The 19,588-nt window shown below is 39.4% G+C and overlaps 1 protein-coding gene across 2 annotated transcripts in view; it reads left to right on the top strand.

Annotated features, from left to right (window-relative positions):
* The window catches only part of GCLC (glutamate-cysteine ligase catalytic subunit), a 36,294-nt gene extending 16,959 nt beyond the window's left edge, over positions 1-19,335 (top strand). Inside the window, exons 4-16 of one of the 2 annotated variants that reach the window (XM_037391349.1) lie at positions 1,702-1,815; positions 2,597-2,655; positions 2,743-2,879; positions 7,135-7,209; positions 8,044-8,160; positions 9,018-9,156; positions 9,700-9,812; positions 10,478-10,570; positions 11,311-11,415; positions 13,421-13,502; positions 13,599-13,696; positions 13,799-13,919; positions 17,633-19,335. In XM_037391349.1, the coding sequence (XP_037247246.1) occupies positions 1,702-1,815; positions 2,597-2,655; positions 2,743-2,879; positions 7,135-7,209; positions 8,044-8,160; positions 9,018-9,156; positions 9,700-9,812; positions 10,478-10,570; positions 11,311-11,415; positions 13,421-13,502; positions 13,599-13,696; positions 13,799-13,919; positions 17,633-17,838 (1,459 nt within the window). In that variant the 3' untranslated portion in view covers positions 17,839-19,335. The remainder of the gene's footprint in view (positions 1-1,701; positions 1,816-2,596; positions 2,656-2,742; positions 2,880-7,134; positions 7,210-8,043; positions 8,161-9,017; positions 9,157-9,699; positions 9,813-10,477; positions 10,571-11,310; positions 11,416-13,420; positions 13,503-13,598; positions 13,697-13,798; positions 13,920-17,632) is intronic. The other variant, XM_037391350.1, reaches the window with a different exon arrangement.
* Positions 19,336-19,588: the final 253 nt, after the last annotated feature.

The raw sequence follows: 19,588 nt of genomic DNA, 5'->3' as shown, positions 1-19,588 counted from the left end.
CCCTGCAACCTTAAAAGTAGTTTATGTCTTTCAATAAATTTTGTATACAAACACTTCAGACAGAGTCTTGCAAGGAATAAAGAGAGAGGAGTTCTTCACTTTGTGGATATGGATGCTTTTACATTGCTGTAGGAACAATACATTGAACTTCAGTGAAAGCCAATAAATAATGAAATGTGGTTTGTTTATTACATACGGATCATCCCAAACATAGTTTCATCCTTCAAAGATTTCTCTCCTTAGGCTATTTAGTTTCTTACTTTTGCCTTTTGCTATTTTGACATGCAAGTCCCTGTTGGTTTGACTGAGTCTTGCTAACGTGTATTTCTGAGGTTTTGGCGGGTTTGGGGTTGTTTGCTACATTCTCTCTACAGTAACCATGTACATACGCCTGTGTATGTCCGTACATATACATGTGTGTATAACAAAAATAAAAATCTGTGCATCTGAAAAGACAAAAAAACCTTTTAGAGCGCTGACAGAAGAAAGGTAGAGTAGTAGCCTTATTCAAATAAAAATAGCTCGGTTAAAAATCAACAAACCTGAAAATGCTTAAATATTAAAAAAATACTAGCTTAGAAGCTACATGAGTATCCCTAGTTCTCAAATTTGTGAGCCCTCACTACTGGACCAGAAAGCTGTTTTCTTTCTTGAGAACTGGAGTAGTGCAGTTTAAAATGTTATACTTACCTGAGTGATGATGTTGGGTTTATGTGTTGTAGGACAACTTGTATACTTAAACCAGGAAGAAGAAACCAGTATGTTGAGTGTAAATGGTATTTCCAGAAATGTTTCCGGGTATTTCGAGTAGTTTGCTTGTAGTTGTATTGGCTAACCCTTTGTATACATCCAGATACTAGAGCCTCTGAAGAGCACAGTCTTTGTCCTTTATGCTGTGCAGCATGGAGAAACTAATCTTCTGCACCTCTGCCTCCAACTACTAAAATACTCCTTTGTTTCAGTTGTACTGAAAACCTAGTTATTCTTATTTCAGATGACTCTTAAACTTACAATGGGGGGGTTCCAAAGCGGGGGGAGGGTTGTATTCTGATTTGCTTGCATATCTGTCAGCATTTTACACCTAATAGCTATAATTTTTCTTTGCTTTTATTACATCTCTCTCATGCAGTTTTTCAGAGTTCTAAAATGGCAAACTGCTGTGGGACTTGGGATGTGTGTATCGCTTGGAACTAATTCTGATTCTTAGTTGGTTAGGTACCTCTTAAGAGGGGCAGATTATTGAGAGCAGAGCTGGATAAATCGGTCAACATTAACCAGTGCCCTAGAGAAACTGTTTAAGGCACAGAATGGAGCTGCATGTCAGTATTAAGGACTGGTGCTAACACACTAAAATGTGCTTGTACTCTCCATAATGTTGTGAAGTTTCTTGCTTCAGCCACTGGAAAGGTCCACGTTTACTGTCCAGTGATAGAATAGTGGTTAGTTTTTTGGTTGGGGGCTGTGGGTGGGGGGGTGTTTTGTGTTGGTTTTTTTTTTTTTTAAAGGGTCTGTTTTAACCACCACAGAAGCTGGTTGTTGTCAGGTGCTGACCCTTTAATGCATAGGTAGCAGTCTTGAACAGTGCTTCAGAAATACTCACGGTACATGCAAGTTTTTTAAAAAAATCTTATTCCTTTGTCTGCTAGAACAGTATCACAGTCTGGTTTTATTACAGTTAGATCTTACTGTTCTGTTACATAGGTTAGGGTGTCCTGGGTTTACACTGCCGGAATATAAGCCAACGCCAGTAGAAGGAGGAGCTTCAAAATCCCTCTTTTTTCCAGATGAAGCCATCAATAAACATCCTAGATTTAGGTAAGAGTATTTGGGGAGTGTGAATGAAAAGCTGAATATTTTTCTGTGCCTAAATGTCATAAGCGTACCTGCAACTTCTTCACGTTACTGGAACAGACAGCTATGTGGCTGATCGCTGCAGGTATCACAGGGACTTTGACAGAGATGGTTATGATGACATGTATTTTCTGTTAAGGTGACTTTAAGTAAACTGTTCAAGTAACCTTATGTAGTTAGTAGTTCACGCCATTATGGTGCAAAAAGTGTTGATCATGCTACTGCAAAATTGTTTCCAGTTTGAAATCCCATGGCTAACCACTTCCATCACAGTTAATCTGGCTCTTGCTCATCTATGTCACAGCACCATCTCAGTGTACTCAGTAACTTGCCTTAGTTACTGTGAAATAGAGCATGGCATCAAACTATTCTGTAGTCTTGAGAGGGATTTTCATTGTAAGGTGAGACTTCAGAGAATTAAAATTGTTCTGTTGAAAAACTAAGCATACCTTTTCACTTGCCTGTGTATTCTTCAGGTCGGTAGCCTTTTACTTCTGCCTGTTCTGTCAGCATAGTACTGTGAAGTCCATCAAAATAAGACTGACTTGGCTGAAGAAAAATCTGATGTTTTAATCTGTTACAGTCTACCTTAAACTAGAAAAAGAAGAGTCCTGAAGGCAAATGCTCGATGTAGATAGAAAGTTGACATTCTGAAACGTTGAGAATTGCTGAGAAACTAACTGCGAAAACATTTATATAAAAGAGAAACTTTCAGGTATTTCAACAAAGATTTTTTTTATTGTAGTACACTAACCAGAAACATTCGGCACCGAAGAGGAGAGAAGGTTGTGATAAACGTACCAAGTAAGTAAATTCTAATCTTTTTTCTTTTTCAAAATAATAGTTCAATCTGTTGTACTGAGTTACTGAGTACCTGCATTTTCCACACAGTATTTAAAGATAAGAACACGCCATCACCATTTATTGAAACATTTCCTAATGATGATGGAGAAGCAGCAAAGGCGGCTAAGGCAGACTATATATACATGGATGCTATGGGTTTTGGAATGGGAAACTGTTGTCTTCAGGTAAAATGCGTCTGCTTTCAAGATATTACTGAATGTTGTCTTCTCTAAACACTTCCCTTTTTCTTTGTGTCTAATTTTTCTAGCTTACATTCTACTGATGCATTTTCAGAGTGGCAACGGGGGGAATCAAACAACAAATTTAGTCTTACACCTGGTAATCTAGTCTTAAAATCCAGGTATATGGGGTTTGTGTGCCAAGGTTTTGGTAGTGGGGAGGCTACAGGGATGACTTCTGTGAGAAGATGCCAGAAGCTTCCCCCATGTCCAACAGAGCCAATGGCAGCCGGTTCCAAGGCTGAGCCCATCAACGATGGTGGTAGTGCCTTTGGGCTAGCATGTTTAAGAAAGGGGGGATAAATAAAACCAACTCCTGTGCAGCAGCAATTGCAGCTGGAGAAAGGAGTGAAAATAAGTGAGAGGAGCAGCCCTGCAGCCCCCCAGGTCGGTGCAGAAGGAGGGGCAGGAGGGGCTGCAGGTGCCGGAGCAGAGATTCCCCTGCAGCCCGTGGTGGACACCACGGTGAGGCAGGCCGTGCCCTGCAGCCGTGGAGGGTAACGCTGGAGCAGGTGGATGCCTGTGACCCGTGGGAAGCTCGTGCCAGAGCAGGCTCCTGGCAGGACTTCTGACCCCATGGAGAGAGGAGCCCATGCTGGAGCAGGTTTGCTGGCAGCACTTGTGACCCCGTGGGGAGCCCACACTGGAGCAGCCTGTGCCTGAAGGGCTGCAGCCCGCGGGAAGGGCTCACACTGGAGAAGTTCACGGGGGACTGTCTCCCGTGGGACTGATCCCAGGCTGGAGCAGGGGAGGAGTGTGAGGAGCCTCCCCCTGAGGAGGAAGGAGCGGCAGAGACAGCGTGTGATGGACTGACCACAACCCCTTTCCCTGTCCCCTGCACTGCTGGAGGGGAGGAGGGAGAGAAGATGGGGAGTGAAGTCGAGCCCAGGAAGAAGGGAGGAGAAGGGGGAAAGTGTTTTAAGATTTAGGATTTATTTCTCATTATCCTACTCTGATTTGATTAGTGATAAATTAAACTAATTTCCCCAAGCTGTGTCTGTTTTGCCCATGACGGTTGATTGCTGAGTGATCTCCCTGCCCTTACCTCCACCCACCAGCCGTTCATTGTGCTCTCTCTCCCCTGCCCAGCTGAGGAAGGGGAGTGATAGAGCAGCTTTGGGGGGCACCTGGCATCCAGCCAGGGCCAACCAACCATAACAGATTTATTTGTTTGCATTATGTTTGTTTTCTGATAATATTCAAATGTAGTTGGATACAGTGCTGAAAGGATTAACTGGTCAAACCCCGTTTGATAAGCTCCTGCTCTGGGAACTCCAGCACTTTTCAAGTGTGAAAGGTCTTCGTCCACTGTGGTGTTTCCTCAGACATGACCAAAGGACACTGTAGGAATGGAAACTGAGCTGTCTTGTAGGAATGTGTGGATTTTTTCCCCTCTTCCCCACTCTTAGAACAGCACAAGCAGGGAGTAACAAGAAGTCATTGGAATATCTTTTAAAATAACTAGCTTTCTCCTGTGTAACTTTATTTTATTTACAAACTGCATGAACTGTATAAAATTACTCATTCTTAAATATATTTAGCTATCTGCTAAGAAGTCATCTTCTCGTTGCTTGTACTGTGAACCTGCCAAATCCACGTGGGTAGCTGTCTCCTGTTACTGTGTGGTGGGAAACATTCTTTGTTCTGTTTTTTCCCATTAATGTGTGCACACTTTTTATTGTTTTTATTCATTTGCCCAAGTTACGACCATCTTACAGTATCCTCTGTTTAAATCCAGCTGCTGTGCCTTGGGAATGCTTTAATCCTCTTAATATGTTTATTTTAAATGTTTGTCTATTGTAGTGGGCTGATGCCGTAGGTAGTAGTGATGTATTTGACTGTCTGCCTTGTTGCCACCATTGTCTTGGGAGCAGAGCTGGGAAGAGGCTAGTGTTAAGTCTCTAGGGGATTAAAGGAAATTCTCTAAGCTGCTCCTGTTTCACAGCAGTGGCAGAAGTAACCCCATTCAAAGCACTTCCCTTTGAGATTGAGAAACTACAAAAGCTGAGTAGATAAAACATTGTTGACAGCTGCCGAGTATGATTTCTTGTCACTAAGGTTAAACCAGGGAGAATCTGAAGTAGTAGTAAAGTGTACATAATATTCTGCATGGTTTTACAAGGTGTTAAGTTTGATAGGGTCTGTTTTGTACCATCTCTTTCTTATTTAAGACCAATAAAAATAGTACAGCCTTACCATTCAGTCATTATATAAACTTTTTAAAAAATTTATTGAATTCCTTTTTAAGGCATACCATTTTACTATTCCCTAGTCTTGTAATCAGTGGTCAAATTCAAATTTGGTAGTCTTGTTATCATCAAAGGGGGAATGGAAACAAGGCTGGCAAGTGCTATAAGCAGCTGCTTTTGTATCAGCTGATAAGTCTTGATGACAGGCTAGAAGAAAACATGTTTCCCACCTGTTTTTTGTAAGTTAGTTTGCAGTATGCATGCTTCCTTTTTCTCACTTTTTCTTGGTTTGATATATTTGCAAGGTTAAAAGTATTGCCCTGCTGAGCTCGGCTGGGGCAGCCCACGGTGACGGTGGGGTGGGAGGGTGCTGCCCTTGCAGCTGTCCTCTGGAGAAGACTGCCATGCCAGTTTCCTCTGTAATGGGATTTTTTTTTGCTAGAAACTGAGTCAAATCCCAAATTTAATGTGATTTGGAATAAACATGAAAGGGAAGGTGAGGCAGGCATCACTGTGTCAGGGGAAAGAGTGTAGGTGTCCTGCTCCCTGCCCCTAGTGCAGGCTCCCTAGTGCTGGAAGTCCAGAATTAGTGGTGAGAAATCATAATTAACTGCTTCTCTGCAATGAAATTAAATAATCTTGTCTTTTCAAAGTATGTTTTGGGGTTTGGTTTGTTTTTGGTTTTTTTTCTGGTGGACACATTTTCTATACTGCACACCCTTTTTCTAACTTCCTAATGATTATTGGCTTTAGATTTAAAAAGACTAACACAAATCCCAAATTTCTTCTACCCCACCCCACCTCAAAAAACCCAAAAAAAACAAAACACCAAAAAAAAACCAAACCAAAAAAAAAACCCAAACACACCACTGAGCCCACAGGTGAACTCAGGAGTTTTGCGGAGGGTTTTTTGGTAGGTTCATTGTTTTTTAAGGCTTACCTGGGGTTAGATTGGGCTTCAGTGGCAGACTGAGAACAACTAGAATGTTTTGTGGGACTCTTACATGTTTGGCTGGTGTTCTTCAGGGCAACAGGCAATGATGGTGATTCAGAGCTGAAGTCTGTTGTTCAATGTTAAGATAGTGGTACCGCGGTACGTTCCTGTCTAAGTTATCCTCCGATGTGTGAACATGTAAACTATTAGGGGGAGAGGCTTTTAATCTACTTAGTGGTGGTTTTTTTTAAGACTTTTGAGGTAATCGATCCCCCTTCTGCATTTTTAAAATGCATAGTGTCAGTTTGGGCAGTCCGGAGGGTAAGGTCTGTTATTAGAAATGCATCTTGTGTTTGACGCTGCTCTGAGCAAATACCACCACAAGTTGTAAAGAAGTTATATTTTCCAGTGGCTACATGTGGTAGGGCTTCCATATCATTGATGGCTTCTGCAAATAACATTTCTTTTCCATCTTTCACTATGTCTTGGCCTCTAATCCCGGCAAAACTGGATATTTTTTTTTAAGAATAGAAATTACAGTAGACAAGAAGATACTTATTTTTTGCAGTTCTGTAGGATCAAACCAAGGTGTCTTGACATGTTCTTTAAAACAGGATTAGCTGTCGTATAAAACTAATGTTGCATCTGCAATAGTTTCTGACTGTTGTTCTAAATAGGTAGGTTCCTGGCTTATTTTCTGAAGGTGCTTTACTGACCCATATGTGTTGGAGATGTTAACTCAGTTTTCTTTGGTTCTGGCAAGTGTTTGTATATTTAGCCTCACAGCCCAAGAGTTGTGGTCTGAAATCTTTTAATGAACATAGAAATGGTGCAGAAAGAAGCTGATGATACAGATGTTGCTGATCAATGGGGCAAAAGTTTGTCCAAGAACTGAGGAGCAGGGGGAAGGAGTCCACACAAAAAAAAAACCACCCAAAACCAACAACAAAAAACCCCCCACCCTTAAAATTCTTGGTATTTAAATTGTTTTATTATATCATTGATTCTAAATCTAGGAAGACTATGCTTACATTTACGATTATAGAACTTGTGATGGCAATTGTACTTCTTCCAACAGGTCACATTCCAGGCTTGCAGCATTTCTGAAGCAAGGTATCTCTATGATCAGCTAGCCACGATTTGTCCCATTGTGGTAAGTAATGGACTTCTGTCACATCACCTTTTTGTATGAAAGCTGCTACATGTAAAAAAAATACAAAATCTAAAATACGAAACTTGAATGCTACTCACAAATTTGGTACTTTGGGAGAAGTGTCAGTCTCTTGCTAGGTTGTCACAGGAGCGGTGTGATGTATTAAATGTCGAAATGACACCACAAAACAGATAATGTTTGTTTCTTCTCTGCCCACCTTCCCATATGTACAAGAGACCCCTGTTGAATAATTCTAGAAATAAGTTTGGGCAGTTTTTCATGAAGACAAGACAAGCTCAGTCCCTAAAACAATTCTTAATTTTTCAGCTTAGTTGTTTAAATCTGTCCCTTTTGTAAGCATCTGGTCATAAACAGGTGTTTATAAAAATGTTACAAAAATGAAGTATTGGTTTGGTCTGGTCTAGGTGGTGAGCAGATCGTGCTCTGAGTGAGGTATGTTCCAGCTGTGTTGCTAAGGTGCTTGGCCAAACAAAAGCAAAATAAAACAATTGCCAGGTGAACTTTTAGAGTTTGGAAGTGTGTGAGCAGAATACTTGCTGATTTGTCACGAAATTGCTTCTGCCTGTATCATTTTTGTGTTCCTTAAATGCTGATCTGTAGATGTAATAAATTTGTAAAGTAATAACCCTTTGTCTAGGCATTTTCTGGAGGTAGCAGTTGAGAGATTTGTTATATGGGCTTTGGCTTACGTTAAAGTGAAGTGTATATACTTCAGTTACTTCTGGACCAGTAAGTTTCCCTTTCCAGTGGGGATTGTTTTGCTTTTGGTTCCTTGGCTTGTTCTGCGTTTTCATATCAGACTTCTTATTTTAGATGGCGTTGAGCGCTGCATCTCCATTTTACAGAGGCTATGTGTCTGATATTGACTGTCGCTGGGGAGTGATCTCTGCATCTGTAGATGATCGAACGCGAGAAGAGAGGGGGCTGGAGGTAAGTTAGGTAGTAGATGAGATGTCTGGTTTTTTTCAGGCGAAAAAGTTAGAAACTCCTTTAGCATCAAATTCTGCTTATGTTCATCAGAATCCCTAATGAGGGAACATGGCAGTCTTTACAGTAAATACAGGTGTAAACATTCAACTTGATTGTACAGTTTACATTAGCAAATAGGTATTTTTAATTAGGTATGGAATCCCAGTAGAACACCGCTCACTACTCCACAGCTTGCTGAAAAGGTCCCCCTGTGATGAAACTTTGGGGTCTGTGTTTGAGCCCAGGAAGCAAAAATTGATGAAATTGCTTTGGATTAAATCGCAGGTGCTGCTGAGTAATCCCATAGTATAAACTAGAACTATGTGAAAAGAGCCAGTTGCCAGAAGTTGGAACTTAAGAAGTTCCTCTAAGCAGGAATTGGCATTCAAAGCACTTAAAAAATTAAAGAAAATAAAAGTTAATTTTAAGAAGTCTATTTGAAATTGAACTACCCGTTTTCTCCTTCTGTGAACTGTATCGGTGTGTGTTGCAATAGGTATAATAATGCTTTCCAGGTACTTGGGGTAATGATACATTACATCAGGGAAATGTTACCACTTTTAGACAAGTCTAGTCAATGTGTGATGACTGTTTGTTGGGTTTTTTTGACTCTGATACATACATCTGCAAACAAAATAGTCAAATTCCAGGATCACTTTCTGTTAAGCCTGTTTAAGACTCTTGCTTTGAGTAATTTTATTTGAGGCTGTAGGTTTTATTAAACAGGATAATAATTCTCACATAAGTGTCATTTAGTGAGCAAAATTAGGTAACATTATTAACAAGCTGTTAAAATATTGTATTCTTAAATTGTATAGCCACTGAAGAACAACCATTATAGAATCAGTAAATCCAGATATGATTCCATAGACAGTTATCTATCTGAATGTGGTGAGAAATACAATGACATTGATTTGACAATAGACAAAGATATCTACGAGCACCTAATAAAGGAAGGTAAGTGTTTGCTTCATTATGAGCAGGTTAAGAACTGTGCTTGCAGCGTGTGGGAATATTTTACGTTTTCATTCTTGTTTGTTTCAGTTGTTGTGCATCCCCTAGGGTGACTCCTACTCAGGAAGTTTCTGTGTAGCGTGGTCCTGAGAGTTTATTCATTTGTAACAGAAACTGTCCCTAATTCCGGCTTGAGAAGCTCAGTGTTTAAGTAATCGATATTTTATCTTTGTGGAGAGAGCAGAACTGCTTTAGGAAACGTGGCACAGAGGTGCATCAGAAAACAGGAAGAATGGCAGCCACACCAATATTTGGTTGCCATTTCCAAACAGGAACCTGTTCATGGTTTGGGTTTTTTGGGGGATTCTTTTTTTTTGTTCTCTTTAATCATTTCCTTCCTTCCCAAAGTCGTTATTTAAACTTTAACAGGATGTGGTGGGTTAAGGTAGCATTGCAGAGTTGGATGTTTTCAGTCATGTGGAACAAATCATTACCTAGAGCCTGCTTTGCTATGTGTAAATCGTTGTTTGCATTTTCATTTTGTAGGTATTGACCACCTTTTGGCACAGCATATTGCACACTTGTTCATTCGAGACCCATTGACTTTATTTGAGGAGAAAATACATCTAGATGATGCAAATGAATCCGACCATTTTGAGGTTGTGTCTGATGAAAAGGAATTTAATAAGTATATACATAAAATTGCTTGTTCTTTATAGTACTGGTTAATTGGAGGATGTCTGTATTGGTTAAAAGTTTTTTATCCTGAATTTTTCACTTCAGCTAGTTCTTTAGTGTGTCATTTGACTTTGCAGTTGTAAGCACATTTATTTATTTTTGTTTGGAGAAAGTGGTGGCTTATACCTTAAACACAATAAAACATGAAGGCCCCAAACTTGTTTCTATGTATATAAAGTGTTACGGGGAACCGTCTATTTTTATGGCTTCCTAAAAACTTTTTTGCATGACACTGATGTATAAATGTCTCTTATACAGCTTTATGAAGTGATAGCTATGGTAATACTAGGTATTTGTAGTTTGGGTGTGCATCAGTCTCATAAAAGAAAAATTGTAATCAACTAAATCTCAGCTGCCTAGTATTTTGCACATAATCCTCAAACAAAATAGTGTGAGAAAGTATTTGCTCGTAGGATGGGTAGCTATACTGTTGTTTTTAAGGAAGGCAGGACACTTGGAAATGCTTCTCTAACGTGATGGGCTCTTCCAGGGAAAATATTAGGACTCTAGTTATCTGCTTATTTTTCTTTATGTTATAGAATTATGCATGTCTTGATTGTGACAGATTATTTCATGTGCTTTGCAGAATATTCAGTCTACAAACTGGCAGACAATGAGGTTTAAGCCGCCTCCTCCAAATTCAGATATTGGATGGAGAGTGGAATTCAGACCGATGGAGGTAAGGAGAGCATGAGTATGCACAAAATCTCATTTCCTTTTAAGTGGAAAAGTACCAGGGATTCTGCTGTGCAGTATCAAACCTCTGTTACTGACGCTGTGTTTTCTCCCCTCTGAATTGCTAGATGCAAGCAAAGTGGACAGCAGTGTTTAAACAGACATAGACTGTGGGAATGTAACTGACAGGAGAATGCACTGCAGCATAGCAAAGCGTGCTAATGGATTTGGGGTGATGGGGAAGGGAATTGGGCTTGTATTAAAGCAACAGTAAACAAAGGCCCATTTAGCTTCTAGGTGCTGTATTTCTCCAGTACGTTTCCTGGCACTGAACAATTCCACTGTCATTGTTTTGTTTTTCACAAGTGCTTTTATTTTATAGCTGTCTTATTTCTGAGCTCTCTGAATTTAATCCCTTTAAAGTGGAAATTTAAAAGCTATTGTACATTTGTAATTACACAGGGAGCCTGAAGGTACAGGTTATTAGATAGTTTTTTAAAACTCAGGTGTGTTTTGGCTTTGGATTAAAGGGTTGAGCTTGAAGTGTGTGTGTGCATTGTGCATTTGAAGTCACTGCTGATGATTCCTGTTTGTGCATTACCGTCTCTGCTAGTAGAGTGTGTGTGAATGCAGGTACCAACAAGAACGTTCCAGTCAAATTGTTTTAAACTCTCCCAGATACTTACCCACTTCATGAGTGTGTTCCCACTAAAGTAATTTAATCTCTAATCCTTTTTTGTCTAGGTCCAGTTAACAGACTTTGAAAACTCTGCATATGTTGTGTTCGTGGTATTGCTAACCAGAGTGATTCTGTCGTATAAACTGGATTTTCTCATTCCTTTGTCCAAGGTAAGTGTGAAAGATCAGATTTATTAGAGCCAAATGCAGCATACTTGCATCATGGAATCAAGGTTAGAGACAAATAGTGTGGGAATTTCTGGGGTACCTAACAGTGTCTGACCATTGTAGAAATGTTTAGAAATACCATCGTCACAACGTTCTTAGGCTGGGAAAGGGTGTGTTTCCACCATTTTACATGTGGAAGGAGCTTAACCTGTGGAGGTCAAAATAAACGTATTAGGTACTTATTTTAATGTGGCTGATGCATGTGTCTTGTGTTCTTATTCACTGTTCTGTTTGTGTCTGGTGGAGAGGGAAAGGAGGAGTTCAGCATGCTTAGTGTTACACAGTATTTGAGTGAGAACAAATACTGCTGATTCAGGTCTCATACGTATGACTTGTTTTTAGACAGACCAGCCATACAAAATATGCTTTTTCCTTAATCTTGTTCTCACAATTGTTGAACTCTTTGGTGTGAAACTGTCCTTAACATGTTGTCTTTCTGAGGTATGTGATCAGAAAATGTTTTCTTAAAGGGATAGGCCTTGCAACATTATAGGTAACTTTAAAAAAAGGTCTTGCACTGCAGGAGGCTTTTGACAGACTGTATAATAGAAAATACTGCCAAGCACTGGCTACAGCATAGCTGTAATAGCCTGTGGCTTTTCTTAGTGTTTTTAATTAAAATGGAGAAAAATACTGAAGTTGTAAATCAACAGTAATCGTACCGTACAGTTGGTATGATTTCTAAAAGGAGAAAGTATCTTCCTGGTGTCAGGGTGTTCAGACTTCATAAATAATGCAGCACTTTAGCACGTACAGTGCATAATTACATTATTATTTGGAATGTATCTGTTATGTGGAATAAGATTTTTTTAATCTCAAAAGCACAACATTTTTAATGAAGAATACCAGTTAAGACTGAAAAAGAGACCAGGTGCTGAAAGAACCTGAATAGAGTTGGGGGGCATAAAACTGCTTGAGCTTGCCAAGCAGTTTGGCAGGTAACGCAGCACAGAACTGCACAACCATTGGTAAGCCTGCCTCTTTCAAGTAAAATAATACAGGTTTATGAGGCTAATCTCATGGTAATCTTTGTGGTCTGATTGAGTGCAGTTGTGCTCCCATCTGTTAGGACTGGAGTTCTGTCAAACTTTCAAAACAGCCTGTTGTGTAAATAGGTTTTGTAATGTACAATAAATGAAAACACTCTCCAAAACAAGAAGTGAAGATTTTGCATCGCCTGTAATTAAAGGTCAAACAAAGTATTCAGCAAATCCTATCCCTTGTTCTCAAGACAATACAGTAAAGCTAATGTCTGAAAGCTGTGTGATTTTAGTTCCGTGAGAACATACCAACCAAAACACTTGGACAAAATCTTCTGTCCAAAAAGACAGAGCAATGCTTATGTCACTTGCACAGCATATAAGCAGTACTTTGTAGACTTCTAGAGAAGCCTGCTATTTAGAACTTCCTTATTAGCAGTGTTAAGTTTAGCTGCCTAATGGATGTTTGAGTAGGGAATAGATACGAGTCCAATACCAAGTTACTGGAATTCTGTTTCTGAAATTTTGTTTAATACAATGATAACTGCCATTTCCCTAGCCATAGCTTGCTTCTTTTATTAAGACAATGACTGAAGTCTTTACAATTTTCTTCGTCTGTACTTAAATTGCATCTAAATAGACAAAGAAGTCTGCCAGATGGCATGCAACCTGTTAATCGTAGCTGTTTCTGTGTTTTCATCCAAACTTAAAAGTTTAGTGCAGCATGTTCTAACATAACACTACTACTTTTTCTGCTGGAGACCTAGTTTCATAGAATGTCACCTCTTTGTGGTTTTGCCCAGGACCCATAAAGAATGTAATAAAACTTATCTCTACAGCTTGGCCTGTTGTGATGAAAAAAGAAGTAACACAGTAGATGTTTCAGTTAATGAGACCAAAATGTGAGGATATGGGAGGATCCTGATTTTCTAAAATGTCACAAATCTCTGAAATACTTCTTTTGCCAGGTGGATGAAAACATGAAGATGGCCCAGAAAAGAGATGCTGTCCGGCAGGGAATGTTTTACTTCAGAAAAGATATTTGCAAAGGTATCACAACAAGCAAACTGATTTACGCTGTTGTGGATGTTCAGTGCATCTCTTGCCTTCTGACTGTTTCTTTCTTTCCCTTTGTTACCCATGAAGGTGGAAATGCTGTTGTGGATGGATGCGGCTCTGCACAAAATGGGACAGGCACAGAAGAGTACACCTTAATGAGCATTGATACAATTATCAATGGGAAGGTCATAGCCTCTTCTACCTGGAACATACAACTTTCCCCTCTATTCCACCCTCCAAGAAACCAGATCAAGCATGTTTTGTGCTGACTCTGTTCTCTTACACAGGAAGGAGTCTTTCCTGGTTTGATCCCAATTTTGAATTCCTATCTTGAAAACATGGAAGTGGATGTAGACACAAGGTGCACCATCCTAAACTACTTGAAGCTTATAAAAAAGAGAGCATCTGGTATGTTTGATACTTTTGGAGATTGATTTTCTTGGCATTTTTCTACTTAAACAGTAATTGGGCTGTTCTCTAGTTTTCAGTTGGGTAAAACTAGTGGAAGCTGTGGTTGGCTGGTTAAGTGTTGAATTATTGGAGCAAAGGACTGGAGTGTGTTCTCTGGCTTAAATCTGGTCCTGGCTAGTTCTGATTCTAAATGTTTTGTGATCCACGTTAGAACTTAAATTAGGAATAATTGATACCATTACACTGTCCTCTAAGCTGTAATTGTATCTCCAATTCAAGATGTCTCTTTTCATACGCACTTTCTGCTGCTTTTGCCAGTATATTGTCCACTTCTTACTAGTTTGCACATATACTAATCCCCTTTGCCTAACGCTTGGGTGTTGTAAGAGTATGTGAGGCTGGGTCCGATAGCCTGTTGTTACTAGTGTGACTCCAAAGTGTGCTGCTCCAAAGCATTCATAAGTCTAAATTCTGGTATGTAGAGCATGGGACCTTTACATACCTCTTGATAAGCTCCCCGATAAATCCTTCCTGTAAGTAGCAAAACTCCTTCAAGGCAGAGCAGACGAAGCTCTTCCCCTGTGTTCCCCATGTTGCAGTGTTTTCAAAGACAAGCAGCGTAATGAAACTTTATTCTGCTTTTCAAAATGCAGCAGTGTAATGAGTAAAAGATGTAGGCTAAACTTTAATTCAGAACTGGGCATGTAGCACAGTAGCAGCTTTACACACACACACAAAATTTTAAGCTGAAGTGTTGCATTCCTTTTTAATTCTTAAAAATTGCTGGAGAACCTCCTAGCTAAAGACCTTTATAAACCTGAGGTGGAAAAGAGGACTTTCTCTCACCTGGTAATTCAATACTTTAGCAGTACCTCAGAATGGTAACAAATTTGAATTAATTACAACTTTCACTGTAAATGTTCTTTCCTAAGGCTGCTTGTTTATAGGAGGCTTTTGTCCTTCAGGTAACATAGATGGGGTTTTGAAGCTTGGCTTCACTGAAAGAAGAGAAACTGGCAGGAAGAAAACATCTGAGGCACATAGACCTTCAAAATAACAATGCTTTCAAAATATTCCGTTGTTTGTTACTGATTTTTTTCCCTTCAGAAAAATGCTGTTGAAAAAACAAGGAATGCCTGAGTCTTCCAGAGATTTTTTTTTATTTTTTTTTTTCCCCCCAAGAGCTGATGACTTGGGCTTGATTCCATGCAGGTGTTCCCCTTCCAAAGAACAACTTTGCTACCTGGTGTAAAGTTGCAGGCATTGCAAAAGTCAGCTCGTGTATTTACACAGACCTAAAAGGTGTGAGGGTGAGGTACATGGAGTCTAGAGTTTAGATCTTAACTCTGCTGACCTGAAATAATTTTTAAATGCTGCTTCTTAGAACTTAAGAATTCACAGAATAAAATGCATTAGGTGTTGTAGTATTATGCCATGATGTTTCTCAATAGCAAGCTTTGGGTTATTCCAGTTTACTCTCAATCTTAAATGTCCATGAGCCTGCAGCCTGTCTAGCATGAGACATCTCCACAAGGAGTGGCCGTTTTTTTTAGATTTCTCTTCTCAAATGGTGAAAACGGAGCACTCATGAGTTAGACACTGGCACTTCAGCTGTGGTGCTTTAACTTTGCCCTGACACAGTTAATCTCTGCTTCAGTCCCATCTTCTCTTGCAGCATGGCTAGGTATGGTCCTCCTAGTCTATGTCTAGCTGGTGTGTGACTGCCACTGCTCAGGGAGGCTACAGACAGGTCTGCTAGGCAGGCAGCAGCTGCTGACCACCACCAGGTATTAATGAACACAGTATTAAGATAGCACCAAGTGATCCTTGTCCTGGTGTGCTCTCTCGGTTCCTAGCTGTCTGCAGTGTAGGTGCTTTCATGGTCAAGGGTAGGGCAGTAATCGTGGTGCTTGGAGACTGTTCACAAACATGATTTCCGTGATCAGTGCCTTACCCTTCTTGAAGCAGTTATCATTTTGGTCCCCATAAAGTCATACAATAAGAAATGCCACAGTTTTATTATATGCTTTTTGAAAAATGTAACTTCTGTACTTCTGCATGTTTAAATGCTCTTCCCGTTTACTTCATGATACACCTTCTAGTTCCCACGTTGTAAGATAATATTTCTCTACTCACTTCTTATCAACACTCATAATTTTGTAAACTTCTCAAGTACATTTGCTTCTGAACTTACAATGCCCTTTGTCATGTCTCTCCTTGCTTGGAAGTTGTTCACACCTTTTGCAGTCTGTCTTTGCCTTGTCCCCAATACGTTCTTTGAGAGCTGCATGCTACGTTCATGACAAAGGTGCTGCAGACCTAAGATTTTCACAGTTAGGAAGGATGGGGAGTGACTAGGCTGCCTGACCACTAGGTCTCTGTGTTGGTGTAAGTGCGCCTGCTCTCCTGCACTGACTACCTGCAGCAGCTTTTAGTCCAAAAATGTGTCTTTATGCTCTGCTCATCAACTAGCCCCAACGATTTTCTTGCAGGCCCCCTGCTTTTTGTTTTTGTGTGAGTTCTTTGGTATTGTTTTTCTGCCCTTTTTATATGTAGAAGGGTAAACTGGCCTCATTTCTTTAAAACATGACTTGCGTTTTTTGAGAGACATTTTTTATTTCTAATAACCTTTTTTATTCTGCTTTTCTTTCCTGTACTACTTGTAATTTTTCTGATTTGTGTTCCTGCGCCCCTGTTCAAAACCACAGATAAGATATCTTTAAACAGTCTTTGATGCTTTTTACTTTTGGTTTGTGTGTTCCTCTTTGCTTTGTCTAACTTGATTCCTCTTACTTTTTATAATATTCTTAAAATGAAGACTTCTGTAGTGGAAGCCCTTGACTCTTTCAAGAAAGCTGAGGTTCCAGTAGCTAGCAATGAAGGTTTTGTAGGCTCTTCAGGTATCCCATCAGCCTACCTTAATGTCTTACAAGTGTAAGGTAATTCCGACAGTACTAGTTAAGGTTTGCTTGCATCTGCTGCGTTCAGGAGGAAGATTCAGTAGCCTAAACACTGGTGTCTAGCTGGCCTCCAGCTACTGCTTCATAGGGATGCAGCTCTCCTGCAAGTGGTGTGTGCTATTTGATGACCCTGTATAGAAGTTTTGGGGACCCTTAGGCACCTGCTGGCTGCACTGTGGACTGCATAGTGAAGCAGAGGCATTGTGCACAAACCAGGAGTTGGGATTATTGTCAGCCTGCCTATTTTTTGCTAGGGGAGTTTGTCAGAGGGCAAAAGAATAGTAAGTCAAGGTAGACAGCAAAGCTAGGAACTGAGTTGGATGAATTGACTACAGAATTTATATGTATATGTAGTTGTTGTAGAGGTGTCTATTGGTTAGTCTCAGCCAGATTTTCTATTAAGTGACATGTTTAAGACCTCTTGATATACAAGCCGTTGGTAACACTGTTCCAGTAGCTGCTGTCTCATTACAATCTGAAAGGTTGAAGATCACAACAGATGAGTAGGTTTTAGACTATCAGTGATATATCAGCTTAATTATGCCTGCGGTTTAACCATATTAAAAAAAAAACAACAAAAACCGAAACAACAAAACCAACAACAAAAAAACAACCAAACAAAAGTATAGGAATGTGTTTCTCATGAAAGCATGGACTATTCATTAATTGTGTATATAATGCATAGAACTTTAGGTGTTGTACTACTAAATTAGATGTATAAACTGAAATTTGACTTCCCCTTGCCTACAGGAGAATTAATGACAGTTGCTCGATGGATGAGGGAATTTATTGCACAGCATCCAGACTACAAGCAAGATAGCGTGATAACTGATGAAATGAATTATAGCCTTATTTGGAAATGCAACCAAATCGCACAAGGCCAGGCAGAGTGTCCTGAACTGTTGGGGGTAGGATTTAATAAGAAACAAAGTGGAAACAAAACTGGCTCTTTGTAATGAATGAATTTTTCTTAAATAATAGAAAGTTTAAGCCTTTTAGCAAAGCACTAGCAAAGATACTGTGAATCTGGTACAGTTTCATGGTGTAAAGACCAAAACAGGGATACTGCACTATAAAATGGGCCAATCTGCCTAAATATGCATTAAAGGCATCCTACAATAGACATATTCTTATTGTTAAGGTTTATACAATGTACATGTAAATAGTAAAATATTTTTATGATTAACATCAATGTATTTTAATAACATTGTATCTAAAGTTATTGTGAATTAGCTTGTAACTTTTTTATGCTTATTCTAGAAAGAAAAATTGTCCTGAACAGCTTTGTAATGTAATGGTACTTGTATATTATATGCATTCCAGTTACTGAATGTTTACTGTAATTTTTTTAACCTGGAATGTGCTAGGTAATCTACCTTATTGTGTAAGAAAAAAAAATAATAATCTTCTGGACCTACCTGAATCACAGATACATATTCCATTTGGGTTTTGAAAGTATGTAAGAACAGATAAATGCATGTGCCTCCCATCTGTTAATCTTTACAGTAGTTTCTCAGTTGCCACCAGACCTGCATCCACTCATGAGCTAAAACTCAGAGGAACAGATCTGCCTTTGTTTAGATAACGCATGTCTGCCTGTCTGCAAATGCATCATTTTTTTTCCTTTCTGAAGTAAATTTCTGTGCTCTTGCAGTTCAGAATGATTTAACAAAAAAGCAGTAATGGGGGAAACGCAGTGAAAGAGTGAATGAAACAAGAACTGAACACAGAGCTGTCTCCACAGCGGGTGTTTCTGGTTTCTTTGTAGACTTCGGCACTCCTTAACTTGCTCTTTCTCCCACATTGCTGCTGTTTGCACAGTTGACAGCTGCAGTGCAAAACCAAACACCTGTCCATTCTTCCTAAAAGTTGAGTTTCTAATTTGTCATTCATTATTATAAATATTTTTGTCAGCATGTTTCCTGAAAGGTACTTTATGTAGATAGCTGAAGTACCTACAAAGCTGTAGGTATGGACAACTTAATCCCCTCTAGAAAATAGTTTCAAAGAAACCATGGAATGCACTAATCCTCTGAATTGGGAGCCAGTGCTGGGAGTGACTGTAAAGTATTTAAAATTTAGCCATTGCAACTGTAAATAAGGTAAACTTAAGGGGCCTTTTTTGATTTAGCTTCTTAACTGACTTCTAGAAGTGAATTGCATTATGGGTAGATTATGCAGAGCTTAATGCAAGCATATATAAATACCTAAGGTGTAATGATTTTTTAAAAAGAACTAATGGAGAAACTGCAATGAAGAGGTGCACTAAGAAGCTTTTATGTACTGACATTAGACTTTGTTCTGTGTTCATGGGTGTGCTTTAGAGAATGAAAAGAATGTGTTTTTTTTTTTTTCCTGCAGTGGTAAATTTGTTTTAATCAAGATGTAGGCATATGCTAATTTAGTTTCTGTAAGAAGGAAATAAAAATAAAATTTGCAGTATGTGTTGGTCACTTGCATGACTTGAACCCACGTTTTCAGATTCAAAAAAGTTGTATACCTGGCAAGTACAGTTTGTCCAGACTCACTTTGTTCGCAGTGAAACTTCTCGGGACTAATTGCAGATAGCCTACCAACCCTGCAACAGACACTCTTGCTAGTCTCATGGTAGCATCTGTCTGATTGACAGCATCAGGTGCTCCGCTTTGAAGACCCCTAAAGAAAGTTAGAATGCTTTCCTGCTGGGACTGCATCAACACGTGTCCT

This window comes from Falco rusticolus, chromosome 6 (assembly GCF_015220075.1).
Source record: "Falco rusticolus isolate bFalRus1 chromosome 6, bFalRus1.pri, whole genome shotgun sequence".
Classification (NCBI taxonomy): domain Eukaryota; kingdom Metazoa; phylum Chordata; class Aves; order Falconiformes; family Falconidae; genus Falco; species Falco rusticolus.
The sequence above is the reverse complement of the archived record's forward strand: the minus strand, read 5'-3'. Positions and strand labels throughout refer to the sequence as shown.